Source organism: Medicago truncatula, chromosome 5 (genome assembly GCF_003473485.1).
Source record: "Medicago truncatula cultivar Jemalong A17 chromosome 5, MtrunA17r5.0-ANR, whole genome shotgun sequence".
NCBI lineage: Eukaryota > Viridiplantae > Streptophyta > Magnoliopsida > Fabales > Fabaceae > Medicago > Medicago truncatula.
This window is the reverse complement of record NC_053046.1, coordinates 36,638,962-36,653,030: the sequence shown is the minus strand read 5'-3', so window position 1 is coordinate 36,653,030 and position 14,069 is coordinate 36,638,962. Positions and strand designations below refer to the sequence as shown.

The 14,069-nt window shown below is 33.0% G+C and overlaps 2 protein-coding genes across 3 annotated transcripts; both read left to right on the top strand.

The window, feature by feature from the left end:
* The first annotated feature begins 376 nt into the window (after positions 1-376).
* On the top strand, positions 377-3,518 carry LOC11426550 (protein yippee-like). The gene is made up of 6 exons (XM_003616574.4): positions 377-534; positions 676-800; positions 2,406-2,449; positions 2,725-2,833; positions 2,914-2,969; positions 3,229-3,518. Exons 2-6 carry the CDS (start codon positions 705-707, stop codon positions 3,311-3,313), a joined length of 390 nt encoding a protein of 129 aa, XP_003616622.1. The 5' UTR covers positions 377-534; positions 676-704; the 3' UTR covers positions 3,314-3,518.
* A 631-nt stretch (positions 3,519-4,149) lies between these two features.
* On the top strand, positions 4,150-13,127 carry LOC25494897 (cell wall protein RBR3). Of its 2 annotated transcripts, XM_013598798.3 has the most exons (6): positions 4,150-4,351; positions 8,178-8,365; positions 9,289-9,409; positions 10,669-10,783; positions 11,188-12,321; positions 12,608-13,127. In XM_013598798.3, exons 1-6 carry the CDS (start codon positions 4,323-4,325, stop codon positions 12,887-12,889), a joined length of 1,869 nt encoding a protein of 622 aa, XP_013454252.2. In that variant the 5' UTR covers positions 4,150-4,322; the 3' UTR covers positions 12,890-13,127. The 2 variants fall into 2 exon arrangements, with proteins under 2 accessions (XP_013454252.2, XP_024639012.1); XM_024783244.2 differs by lacking the exon at positions 8,178-8,365 and having other exon boundaries at positions 4,152-4,351.
* The last annotated feature ends 942 nt before the right edge of the window (positions 13,128-14,069 follow it).

Below are 14,069 nucleotides of genomic sequence, written 5' to 3'. Positions count from 1 at the left end.
AACGAACCTAACTATCATTCTTACAAACAACAAATTAAAACATGACACGTCATTGTTTTAGTTAAAAATAATTTGGAAATAATTTAAGAAATGAAAAATAACTGCTCGTCCTCTCTCTCAACCATTATTTGCAGTTAGTATTCACCACCACCAATCATGGTTAAAAGAAAAAAAATGACGTGTCATGTTTTAATTTGTTGTTTGTAAGAATGATAGTTAGGTTCGTTCATACACAAGAATTTCTCAAAATAAAATTAATAATCATGATTTGTTTAATATATTTTTGTTTTATTAATTTGATTACTTGACGAAAGGAGAAAACATTGTTTAAAAAGAAGTTTTGCGTTGCAAGCAAACTATAACAAAATAATCCATGTTGCATTAATGATTGTAGATAAAATAAAAACAAAAAACATGAAAAAAAAAAAAAAAAAAACGCATCTTGTCGTGTTCTACTTTTTCAGAAAAAGCGATGTTTCATTTCCTCTCTCTCCACATTTCTTACGTACTCTTCTCTCCAAAACCAAACCAAAGGTAACATAACATTCAACTTTTTTCTTCATCTTCATGTACTTAATTCACCCTTTTGTGATTTATATGTTTGACTATTTATTTATTTGTTGATTTTCACTTTGACCATTTTTGTTCTTTAACTGTTTTTCTGATCTTGTTCAGTTATTGCGTGGAATTTTCTTAGTTGAATTATGGGAAGGTTGTTTGTTGTTCATCTTGAAGGGAGGATGTATAGCTGTAAACACTGTAGAACACCTCTTGCTCTTTGTGAAGATGTTGTATCAAAGGTTCTATTTTTTATATCCCTTATCATTTTTTGTTATGGCCCAATTTTTAATATATATATTTTTTTTTTATGGGATTGTAATTATTTTTCTGGGTTTTTATTTATGTTTGGATTCATGGTGAATTTGATAAAATTACGATGACACCGTAGTTTTGTTGTAGTTTCGACGATTAGGTTTAGGTTTTAACAAAATCACGATGACGCGCTATGATTCTGCCAAACTCACTGCGAATCCGATTATGTATTCAGATTAGTTTGTATTTTAATTTAATTTAATGTGGTTGGTAGAAATAATCGCAGTTTCAGTTTATGGTGATAGTTGGATATCTGCTTTGCTTATTTGGTTTAAAACAATTTAGGGATTTTTTGTGTGTCTAAATTGTTGATTTTAATGTTGCTTTGAATACAAAATAAGCTAATTAAAAGAAACGCTTGATAATCGATTTAAGGTTTGCGTTTACGGTACACAGCTTAAATTTTGTATTAAGGTACACAAATGGTCGGAAATTAAAGTTATGGTGGAACCGGAAGGACGAATAAGTAAAGATAAACAATCAAAGTGATCGGCCTTGAGGCGGGGCACTTGACTGTATTACTGGTTGGGTTGTTGGCCAGTTGAAGCATGACGATTAAAGTGAATTTATAAAACAGGGGTGAGGTTATCCGAAATAAGAGTGCTTAAGCATGGTATTGTGGCAATGGTGCAAGATACAAAATGGCGAACAAATAGACCAATACATCCTGATAATAGATGATGCGGTAGCAGTGCCGAAACAGCACCATGGCAGCGGTAATCGACCATTTGTGTATTGGTACACAAAATTGAAGTTGTGTAACGTAAACGCCTTGATTTAATGACCACCTTCAACCTTATGTTATTGTCTTTCATCTTTTCCAAATTGTATGCTTCCTTGGAAACTTATAAATGCTTATTATTTGCTATATACTTAGAAAACAATTATTAACTTTCATGCATGTAATTGCTATTAACTAAAACTTTTTGGAGAATTCAATTGATATGTTATGAGTGTATCTGACAAAGTGGTCAAAGAGTTTGATTCTTGATTTTCTTGCTGCTATTCTTTTAACTAAAAGAAGTTACTTCTGTGTAAAAGGAAAGATGGAAGTAATCCTACTTATGAAGGACTATTTGCTCCATTGTCTAATTCTGAAGTACAAGCTATGTGTTGCATGTTCATAGATCTTTTCTTTGCTAAAGAAAAATGGCAGTTAAATTTCTGGTTTGTTTTCTCGCAGAGAAGAAAGATTTCCACTACAATCTACATAATTCACTGAGCTGTATCGGTCTCACATATTTTTAAGAGAAGCTATGAAAAACCATTCTATTCAGATTTTGGTTCTTCATACTTTTGTGAATGTCAATGTGCAAATGAAGTATAAATGACCAAGTTTTTTAGGCCGGGTTAAATGAAAATCTCATCATTCGAAAGCGATATATTTTGAAATTGTTAATATTTTCCAAAATTCAACTTTTTCTTAATGTTTTAACGGTTTTTTTAGTTGGAATCGACATTTCTTTATAGGTCATTTGAAAAATATGTATATATATTCTGACTGGTATTTTTACTTGTGCTGTTTCATTCAGGCTTTCCACAGCAGACATGGGAAGGCTTATCTCTTCCGTAAGGTGTAAGTTATCCTTGAAATTGGTACCTTTCACTACGTGTTCTGTCCTGGTAACTTTGGTTTCACCATTTTCAATGAAACCGAAATCTATCACCCTTTAGCCTTTTGTTTTGCATCATTTTGGGCCTTGTAGTTTGTAATCAATAGTGTAAAGGAGAACAGTTATGTTTTTTATTCACGGCTTTGGGCCTCCGAATCTCCATTAGCTCTAGCCGCATTATATTTTGCAGGTAGTTCTGTTCATGGATTGTAGTTAAAAATCTTCTATGCTTTTACAGTGTGAATGTTTCTATTGGAGAATTAGAGGATAGAAATATGATGACTGGGATGCATACTGTGGCTGACATTTTCTGTGTCGGTTGTGGATCAATCCTCGGTTGGACATATGTAAGACTTATCACGACACACATAGAGTTTTTTTCCTCATGTTTCTATGCTGCATTAAGTTACCCGTTGGTTTCTTGCAGGAGACTGCTCATGAAAAAAGCCAGAAGTACAAAGAAGGAAAATCTGTTCTCGAACGGTTAGTAGAAGTGATGTGTGAGAAAACATTTTTAATCTAATGTGATTGTGATGTTGTTTTGAGCTATGAGGCACATTCACGAATACTAGACACAACACTGACACGTCGTCACTGATAATAATTAGAACAAGGGAAGAAAATGAATGCAGTTACTCTGTCAGTGTCGTGTCAGTGCGAAACATCAACACATGTCGGTGCCACATGGGTTTTGAGCGATATATAAGTGTCTTGGATTATAAGTTTTTGCTCTTTTGACCAGGTTTAAGGTGTCTGGTCCTGATGGCGGCAATTATTGGGTGAGCCATGCAACACATGGTGTTGGAAGTGATGCAGATGATGCTTAATCATCCCCTCCTCATTGACAATTGAATTGTATATTCTTTAATCCTCCTCTCTGTTGTTGTTCAATGAATTTGGATTTATAGGGATAATTTAGCAAAATCAGCATTTTGCCCCCGAAAACCATTTGAATTGGTGATTCTCATGTAAAAATTTGATGTTCAAACTTCTAATCAATCATGTATATCATGTTAATTGTCTTCATTTAGACTTGCTAATTGCTATGTATTGGTTTGAGCCTTAAAGGGCTAAACACAAGTTACTCAATACTTCTATCGTAAATATGGCATTCTAGTTAGTTATCGGTCCAAACAACTCTTACCTTTGACCTAACAGCGCATGCCACCAGGCACCATCGAGCCGTTAAACAACCACCCTCCCTCCCCAAATCAAGATGAAGTAGGTTTTTCTATTGCTAAAACTTAACTTGGTACGAACGAATTTAAGTTTATGTATTGTTGTCGGAATCAAAAAATTTGAGCTCTCTAGTATAGTTATGAATAACAATATGAGAAGAGTCCTAAAAAAAGTTATGATTAGGTGAGTTTCACAGGTCACTAGTATCCTTTGATCCTCTTTCAGTCTTTTCAATGTAGGTATAGATGATAAATGATATAGCTAGTTAATTAGTTTTTTTTTTTTTTTTTTTTTTTTAAGAAAATTTAATTGTTATTCACTATGGACCACTATGATGGTGGATAATAACAACTACTACTACTATTTTTTGAATAAACAACAACGACAACTATTGTTATGACAAAAAAAAAAAACTATTGTTAATTTGTTTTACTTTACCTTTTCAAAACCTGCAAGTGAACACAACTATAACTGCACAGAAAAGCCAAAGAAAGAATATGAAACTTGAGTAGAAAGGAAGAATATGAAACTTGAGTAGAATGGAAGAATATGAACTTTGTGGCTATCAACTCACCACTAGAGATACAAGTATAATATTTTTCAACTTGTTTCTTGCTCACTCTAGTTGAAGTAGAAACTCCTTGTGAGCTGTGGCTTATGCGCAACGACAGAGGCTACAACAACAGGTTTATTGTTATTTTTGCTGATTTTTATGGTCTGTTAATTTGTTATAATGTTAAAAAAACATTACTACAATATTTTGTATAGAGTCAATTATTGATAAATTTGACCTCTATCTTAAGATTTTGATTGAATACAACTCATCACTACAAAACCGATTTATAATTAAGTGAGGTGATGCCCTACTTTATAGCTGAACTTATGAGTTTGATCGAAAAGAAAAAAACTTAAAGGTATTTCGCCACTATAAGCCTATGTTTGGAACAACTTATGCATCCAATTTTCTCGCGCCCAAAGTATGTATAAGGTGAAATTAGAGAAGCTACATTTGTAGCAGTTGCGTAACTAGATTATCTGATGAGTTAATCTTATAATTAATACTCACTCAAATGCTATAACTACTTCAACTAATGTCACACGTGAACTAGCAAGAGACAAGAACTCTTGAATGATAAAGGAAACTATTTAACTTCACAATAAAATTCATATTATTCTTGTAGAATTTTGAAGGTTGCTTGTGTTAGCTTCTTGTAGGGGTGTTCAAATCCAAAATAAAACCGTAAATCGATCTAAAAAAATTAAAAATCGTAAAAAAACCGAATATATTTAGATGCGTTTGGATGTTGTTTTGTAAAAACCGCTAAGATCGGTTCGGCTTTTGGATCACTTTTCAAAATTGAACCAAACCGTACCTAACCGCAAAAATAAATATTAATACCTATTTATTCTTTTATTAGTATTATATATTGCATTATTATTATGTTGCTTGTTAAATTTTAATCTTATATATTGCACTAATTTAATCTATATTATTATGACTACATATGTTTCAAAAATAATTGATAATTTTCATACAATAATTTTAACTTTTTAATATATTTTGCATCAAACCTATTATTTTACCTTGTTTGTGTGACATTATTATTAATAAAAAAAATTATATTATTCAAAAAAGAGTAAATAAAACAAAATTGCATTTTGGATGTTCAAAAACCGATTCAAATTAAACCGCATATATTTGGATCGGTTCGGTTCAAATTTTTTAAAAATACTCATCCAAACCGAACCGAACCGCATGTGATTTTTATTTTGGATCGGTTGACATTTTACCTCAAAACTAATCCAAACCGCACCACGAACACCCCTAGCTTCTTGTACCCATATAGAAGTAATACTCTCTTCAAAATATAGAAGTATAATTGGTGTGAGACTAAACAACCAAATAAATAAGAGTACACTTTTTGGGAAGGTTAAAACAAGAGCAATATAGTTGTTAGTCGGAAAAGGAAATGGCCACTCATCTTCCTCTCCTTTCTCTGTTGTCCTTTTTTATATTAAAGCCAAACAACCAATGCATTAACTTACTATAATGGTTGTTAACTATCCATACATTTTTTTCCTTAAGAAGAAACTATCCATATTTTTTTCTAGATGCATAATTTTTTTAATGATCAAAATTCATTGAAAATCAACGGGGCAAAGTAAATGACGAAAAATTATTTATATCGACACTACAATATTTTGAGTTAATCCCTAAAACAAACATTTTGAGTTAAGAAACACTAAAATGTGAGGACAAAAACGACAAAATTTACAATGATTTGCCAACGGTTTCAAAAATGTGGTCTAGGTGACAAATTCCTGTTTTTAGCTATGGTTTTTTAGCCTTGATTAAGCCAAGTGTTGTCTAAAGTAAAAAAATATTGTGGTGTGAAAATTCATGTTTACAAAATAAATAAAAATAAAATATATACATTAAGAATTCCTTAAATCAAACAAAATAACAGCATGACTGTAAAATAAATTATAAGATAAAGATTATATAACAATATTATCACTCACTACTAGTGAGAGATAATTAGGGGTGGCAAAAATACCCATGGATACCCATTCCCTACTCACTACTACTTATTTATTTATCCAATGTGTGAAGAAGATCATCCCAACTAAACACGAAAAATGCAATAACCGCTTTTAGGTGCGCAGGTTGCAAGAGTCATGAGTGCAGGATTGTTAAAGTCAACTTTTTCCTTTTTCTTCTTCTTGAACTTACCCCTCGGGAAATAGAATGTTTTTTACTTTTTAAATTAAGGTACTCCCTCCGTCCCTAAATAAATGACCTAGTTGACTCTGACACACATACCAATGCATATGTTTTATCTTTGATATCTTCAATTCTCTACTAAATTTTTTTTAAAAAATTTAATATTTTAAAAATACTCATCGAGACGAATCCAACAACATCTTAGATGTTATTATTTATCTTTGTGAATTAGTAAAAAAGTATGGTCAAAGTATATCAAGTCAATAATGCATATTGTCAACTAGGTCATTTATTAAGGGACGGAGGGAGTATTTTTTTTCTTCATCCAGTTATGTAGAGTAGAGACAGGTTACTCCCTCCTTTCTAAAATATATGTGACTTTAACATATTGCACATAAATTTTAAAATGCAATTAATTTTGTATGAAAATGTAAAATTTTGGCTTATTTTATAAAATTATTCTGTATTAATGGTTTGAGAGAAAAATGAAAAGAATTGGAGAAATAGTGAGTAATAGATAATCAAGAGTTTATTAAGAAATTAGAAACATTCATGCTTAATAGATAGATATTGTAAAACAAAACAATAACAGAAAAAATACTGTAAAAAATTATAAAATGAAATAAGTTTTTGGCTAGAATGGTATATATTGTGGGACAGATGGGTTGTATTTGGTAAAAAGTAAAGAATGATAAGTTACTTCAAGGGGACAAACTCTTAGTATTAGCAAATTAAATAGAAGTGTTTTCAACTCACTTGGGTTAGGGTTAGTTTAGTGATGTTGTTCTGGGATTTAAAGTGAACTTTTTATAAGATTTTGATTCGTGTCTCTTGAGTGTTAATGGATTAATTTGCCTTCTTATTATCTATGGACTCCGGTGTCAATTTCGATGGGTTGATTTGCTTTCTTAAAAAAAGATGGGTTAATTTTTAGTCTATAAACGAAATGACAAATACTACTTAAAACTCATATACAAATTTTGAGGGACTAAAAGTCCAAAATTTTTTTTAGAGGGACAAAGACAAAAATTTGATATATTTATAGGGATCAAAACATATTTAACCTTATTTTGTTCTATGATTATTAAACATAATCACTTTGATCATTTCAAGGCCATTAATGAGATTTTGATGGCCTAAAGCGAACCTACAATTTGGATCATAATTAATTAATAAATGTATATAAACATCAAGATAATTGCTCTTCTCCCATTTAGAATTGCCCATTCCCATAAAAAAGCCGAAAATGAATTAACTCACGTAGATGTATTTTCAACGTATGTTAAACATTTTTAAGCGTGAGTTAACTCACGTAGCACGTGAATGAGCAAAAACAAATGGGAGAAGAGCAATTCTCAAACATCAAACTTGATAAAAAAAAAAACTAAGTAACATTTTTTAAGGCCTAATAGACCCCAAAAAAAATTTGGGAGCCCAAATTTTATACTTATTTTTGAGATCTAGGGTAGTCGCCCTCTTCGTCCTGCCTCAGATACGGGCCTGTATCATTTTACACATGAAATGATGAAATTAAAAGAGAAGAGGGCAACATGGTCATTATGATATAACTCCTCAACTAACTCATCAAAATGAAGCCAACCATGTAACGTAGTCTTCAAGTGATAGCAACAGTTAACGTAACGACAGCAACATCACAGCATCTCTTCTCTTCTCTTCTCTTCTCATCTCATCTTCCTCAAATGCCACTCTCACTTTCACCCTTTCTATGTTTCACAAATTCGAACATTCTAGAACTTAATTAAGGCCATTTTCGGAATGAATCGTAGTTTCAGAGCCACGGAACCCAAAATGCAATCTGCGTTATGGCAGAGGAATCATCAATTGGAGAATTTCAGATCTTCTTCGTTCAGGGATGACGAGCTTGCATTGTTTCATCAGATGAAGAATTGCGAGATTGAGAACGACGATCTTCTTCTTCGAGATTCCACTGAAGAATTCGTTGATTCACCATTTGGTAAATACCAGTACAATTTGTACGTATATTAAGAAAATTAAGTAGTTTGTTTAATTGCGTTGATTTTGGATAAATAGCTTATTTTTAGATTATAGCATAAACACTTGTCAAACGATAAAATAAAATTAGGTGTCTGGATTGGCTTATTTGAGTTTATCTAAGGACATTTTTGTGAGACTTTTAAGAGAACTTTCGAAAACAGTTTATGACATTTTTCGTAAGCTTTTTTCAGCTTATTTTCATAAGTTCTCCACAAATGCTTATGAGAAGAGGTTATAGCGTATACAAAAACAATTTAACTTTATTTTATCATTTGCTATAAAAATAGCTTATGTAAGCTTTATACATTAGCGCTTATGTGTTATAAGCTGCAAATAAGTTGTTTGTCCGAATAGGGCCTAAATTGTTTTCGTATAAGTTATAAGGTGTTCTTGTAAGCTATCTTGGAGAATTTATGAAAATAAGGTGAAAATGCCTAATGAACATGTTATAAGCTGTTTTCATAAATTCTGTCAAAGAGTCTCACAAAACTTATGTCAGTAGATAAACTCAAATAAGATGATCCAAACAGATGGTATTAGTTTTAATTAGTGATGTATTTATAAAATTATAATAAATGTATCGAGTAATTTTGGAATGAAGTTTATATTTAAGGTTAATTTTTTTTTTCTACAAACTTATGTTTAGGGATATAGGTAGTATATATATAACACATTTTGAAGTGAAGAGCACTTGTTTGGTGTTAAGGTTTTGGTTTTTGTTGATTTGCCTGCATGATGATGATTATGTGTTTTTGTTGATTCCTCATGATAATCATGGTTTTTATTGGATGGAAGTGAAGAACTGCAAAATCCTTAGTTGTTGGATTTATTTTATTGATGTTGTTGGTATTAACTATTATCTATGATTTTTGTATGTTGCAGATTTGAATCCAAAGGATTCTCACTTATTTAACATTTCATCATCAACTGAAGCTCCTGTGCGTAGGACTGGTGCTGCTGATGATTTTCTCAATTCTGAAACTGATAAGAATGACTATGAATGGTATGTGTTGCTGGTACCATTCTGTTTGCTTTTCCCACATTATTTTTGGGGATAATTTTTGGTGATAACGGCATTCTGTTTTGGTAATTAGTGTAAAAATGGAGTTTGAGGGATTTTGTGTTAATGATTCCTCCTTTTTTTATTAGATAAAAGATTGTAGAATTGGTTTCGATAATTAGAGCAAGTTAAGTTTTTGCAGTTTAATACTAGCTTTGATAACTAAACATCTGTGGTCTGAGTATATTTCAACTTTTAGCCTGATCTCTCACAATGAAAAGAAAAGAAAAAAAATTCAATATACATTTGGTCATTTTCTTCGATGTGCTGGTAGTTTGGAAGTTTTCATTTATTCTTCATTGTTCCATGAGTATATATGTAGGTAGCACTCATTGTCATTGACATTAAATTCCTTCATCTTACTTGAGCAAATTAGAATCCAAAGCTAACACCTTAAATAATATAGGGTTCAATGATATAGTGTGTTCTTACCATATAATGTGGTATTATCCGCTAATAATTAACATCAACACCAACTACCATTCTTTATATATTAAGGCATCATTGTGTTAGTATTGGGACTTTGTTACTTCATCTTAGACAGTAGACACAGACAGGGGTTAAGAGTATTTGTGGTTATATGATGACAAAATGCCTTCAATACATTCACAGGACTTGGGAAGTAATATGTATTATAGGAGCTCTGTCATTCAGAACCCAAGTTTTTGGATAAGTTTCTCTAAATCTACAAAGTTCACAAGTAAGGGTGTATCTGCCCTTGGTTTAATTTAAAGTATATATCATGATCTTATCTGACTATAATTCAAAAGTGGGTTCACCCTTGTGCACTACAGTTACGCTTATTTAGAGGAGAGTTTTCTCAGGTTTTACCATTTTAGTATTAGTATGACGACATTGACGAAGTTTCTAAAATGCTACCTTTTTTCATAGCATGAAGTTTGGAAGATAATGGTTATTTTACTTACATATGGAAGTTTCTACATTATTTGATTTGTGTAGCCTACTCATCTAGTGAATAAGGTTTGGTAGTTGTTGCTCAAAGGCTCTTGCATAGATGCTGTGTGTCTGAACCAATTAGAAACATATTAATAAACACTACTATGGAATGTGGTGTTATTAGCCACCTACTATATCTAATTGTATTTAAGTATTTATCTGACATGGCCTTTTTAATGTTTTTAAGATGTTAGCAAAATGATTTTCGTTCAAATTGGAGCTTAGTATTCTTATTGTCTTTTCAGGCTTCTAACTCCTCCTGGGACGCCCCTTTTTCCTTCTTTGGAGATGGAAACTAAAAAAACTGTTATGAGTCGGCTTGGCGCTTCAACCACACGTCCCACGGAATTAAAATCTAGAGTAAGAAAATTTACAAAATCTTTAGGATCATGTCATGATTATTGAGAGATGTTGTCTTCTGCATCAGATTTTGAGTACAATAATGAAATTGCACTTTCGCGTTAAGTTCCTGGTTTTGAGGAATTTTAGTTTTTATATCAGAATTGCATAGGATTCCTCTGTTGTTCAAGATTCTTTTTCCTCCTTTTTCTTTGTAACTTTTCCGTGTATGAATAAGTTTCTTTTTTTATGAATTTATCTTATTTTGTACTAATATTTGTAGGTAATATATTAGTAAACTGATAACTCTTAGTTTTAAACTCGTGATAAAATTATTAAACAATGATATGTTTCTAGTAGAACTTGATTATTTCTTGTGCTTGCTAAAAGTCATTCTTAATGTATTTGTTTCGTTGTGAATGTAGTTGGCAAATCCACCATCAGAGCATAGCAGAAGGAGCAACTTGGTATCTAAACAACAAGCTTCTTTTCCTGGGTTGACCTCTTCAGGTGGAACCAGGAGGCCTTTATCATCAGGGAATCCAGGATCAAGACCTGCAACTCCCACGGGACGGCCTACATTGTCCACATCTTCAAAATCATCTAGACCTTCAACACCTACTTCTCGTACATCCATAGCTTCAGCCAGGACAATGGTAACCACACCTACTTCTCGTACTTCCATACCTTCATCCAGGACAATGGTAACCACCCCTCCTTCTCGTACATCCATACCTTCAAATAGGACAACAGCAGCTGCAGCCAAGCCCGTTGTTTCTTCTACCAAGACTACAATTCCTGTCAGCAAGACTACCACAGTTCCTGCAGCTAAACCCACACCCACAGTTCCTTCTAGGTCCTCGACGCCCTTATTAAGATCTACTACAAGATCTTCAACACCAACTAGCAGGCCTACCTTATCTACTTCCAGGCCTGCATCAAGGGCATCGACACCTACTCGGCGACCATCCACACCATTAAATGCGCCCAGCATATCTGCTCCTTCAGTTAAGACTTCTTCAATCTCCAAGCCAGCTCCAGCCGTGTCGAAGCAGCCAGTACCTTCACGTGGAACTTCACCAGCAAGATCAAGACCATGGAAGCCATCTGAGATGCCTGGCTTTTCACTTGATGCTCCTCCCAATTTGAGGACAACACTTCCAGAAAGGCCTGTTTCAGCAACCAGGGGAAGACCTGGAGCAGGAGCACCCTCTGCGCGCTCTTCGTCTATTGAGCCTGCTTCTAGTGTCAGACCAAAGAGACAATCATGCTCTCCTTCTAGAGGACGGCCCGCCAATGGCATTTCCCATACAAGTGGAAGCTCTATGCCTGCAGTTAATCGTGGATACTCCAAAGTGAATGACAAAGTTAGTCCTGTTGCAATGGGCAACAAAATGGTTGAGAGACTAATAAATATGAGGAAACTAGCACCTCCTCGGCCGGATGTCAAAAGCTCCCCCCATAGTAATCTATCTGGCAAGTCATCATCATCACCAGACAACTCTGGTTTCGGAAGAACACTCTCGAAGAAATCCTTGGATATGGCTCTTAGGCATATGGTATGCATCTGCAATTTTTGTATTTTTTATCCATCAGTTGTGAATAAATATTTAATGCACCTCCTGCATAGTATCACTCATTACTCTTGTATAGGAAACTGTAAACTGCAATGTATATTGTCACTTATTCCCACTCCGAATGTCCAATGTTTCAATATTATTGGAGAGTTTCTCATTTAGTGTTTGTCCCACATCATGCTTTTTATTTATTACTGCATTACCATTGATTAGAACTGATGAATTATACTTTTTACCCTAATAATTTCTCTCGTTTCTCTTTGAACAGGATATAAGAAAAAGTGTTCCGGGCAATTTACGGCCATTGATGACAAACATTCCAGCTTCTTCAATGTATAGTGTACGGTCAGGACACCAGCGTAGCCTAATGGTTAGTGTCTCGGGTTCTCCTCATGCCACTAGCAGTAATGCTGGTTCTGAAGTCAGTGTAAACCAAAATGGTCTTTATTCAGATAATAGTGAAATAGATTATTATGATATGGTGAGTGACAGAGGTGGTCAATCTCCTGCCAGTGTGCGGGGCAGGTACAGCTACAGACCATCATATTGAGTTTTAGAGTCAGTGGATTTTCATTTGAAGCTAACATACTTCTATAGTTATATTGATGTAAAGTTTATTGGAAATGATACAGCCTTGTGTAATTGAAGGAATTTGTAGTTATATGTAGACCAGCTACATACTGAAATAGTGTTACTTTAATTCTTTACCGTGTTATTTCACACGAAAACTCAAAAGTTGTGTTATGGAAAGCTAGGATTAATGATGTCACGTTGTATTTTAAGCTCAACCTTGGATTTAGCATATGTTAAGAATCCCACCATAGGCACAACAACTAATTAGAATCTTGTCTTCATAGCTTCGTTGAAGTTCCGGAAATAAAATATTGGGACTGAGAATCTATGCCGCACAGTAAATGTAACTTGACTACTACTTACAAAATCAACTTAACATCTCTCATGAAGTAGTAGTATAAAGAAATCAATTTCTTTCTCATACAGGAAAAAGCACTGAGAGATGGTGTCTATGTTTCCCCATTATTTAAAGCTAGCTTCTACATTCAAGCAAGAGTTTGTCTACTAAATCATGAACGAGATAGCTTATCACTCAAGACCAATAGTATTACATATGGCTGTCCGACAATTTTGTATAGTCAAAATAATATTTCTGTTTTTTTGAGTGCGTAGGACATATCTTATCACTCAAGACCATTTGAATGAGATAGTTAAGGATCTTTTTCAGCTTAAGTTGAGGTTCTAAATTTGAATTCTATTAATGTGCATGCAATGTTAAATCTTTTGAGGTAGAACTTCACCATCCATTAAGGTTCTATCCAAATTGAGGATTAATCTTTATTGTTGCGTGCAAATGATATTTGATTAACATATCTAATGTAATATCATCATCAATAAACTTATTTTATTTTTGTGTTGATTTTTTATCGTCCAACACTATATTTTCGTAAAACATCGCTGGTTGTATAACTTTTCAATATAATTGTACCTTCAGTTTGAGCAATACTTTCGTATTTCATACACTAGAGACTCTTCTTCATTTCAACCATGTATTGTATGTTCTTCAATAGTTTACATTTATTTTTATTTTTTGATCATTCTGTTATGAACTCAAAATACGTATATAATATAATGTCTGGGATTTCAATAATACCCTATCATAGAAGAGATAACATAAAAGAAAATGCTAAACGTCACAACTTAATAAGTCAAATATA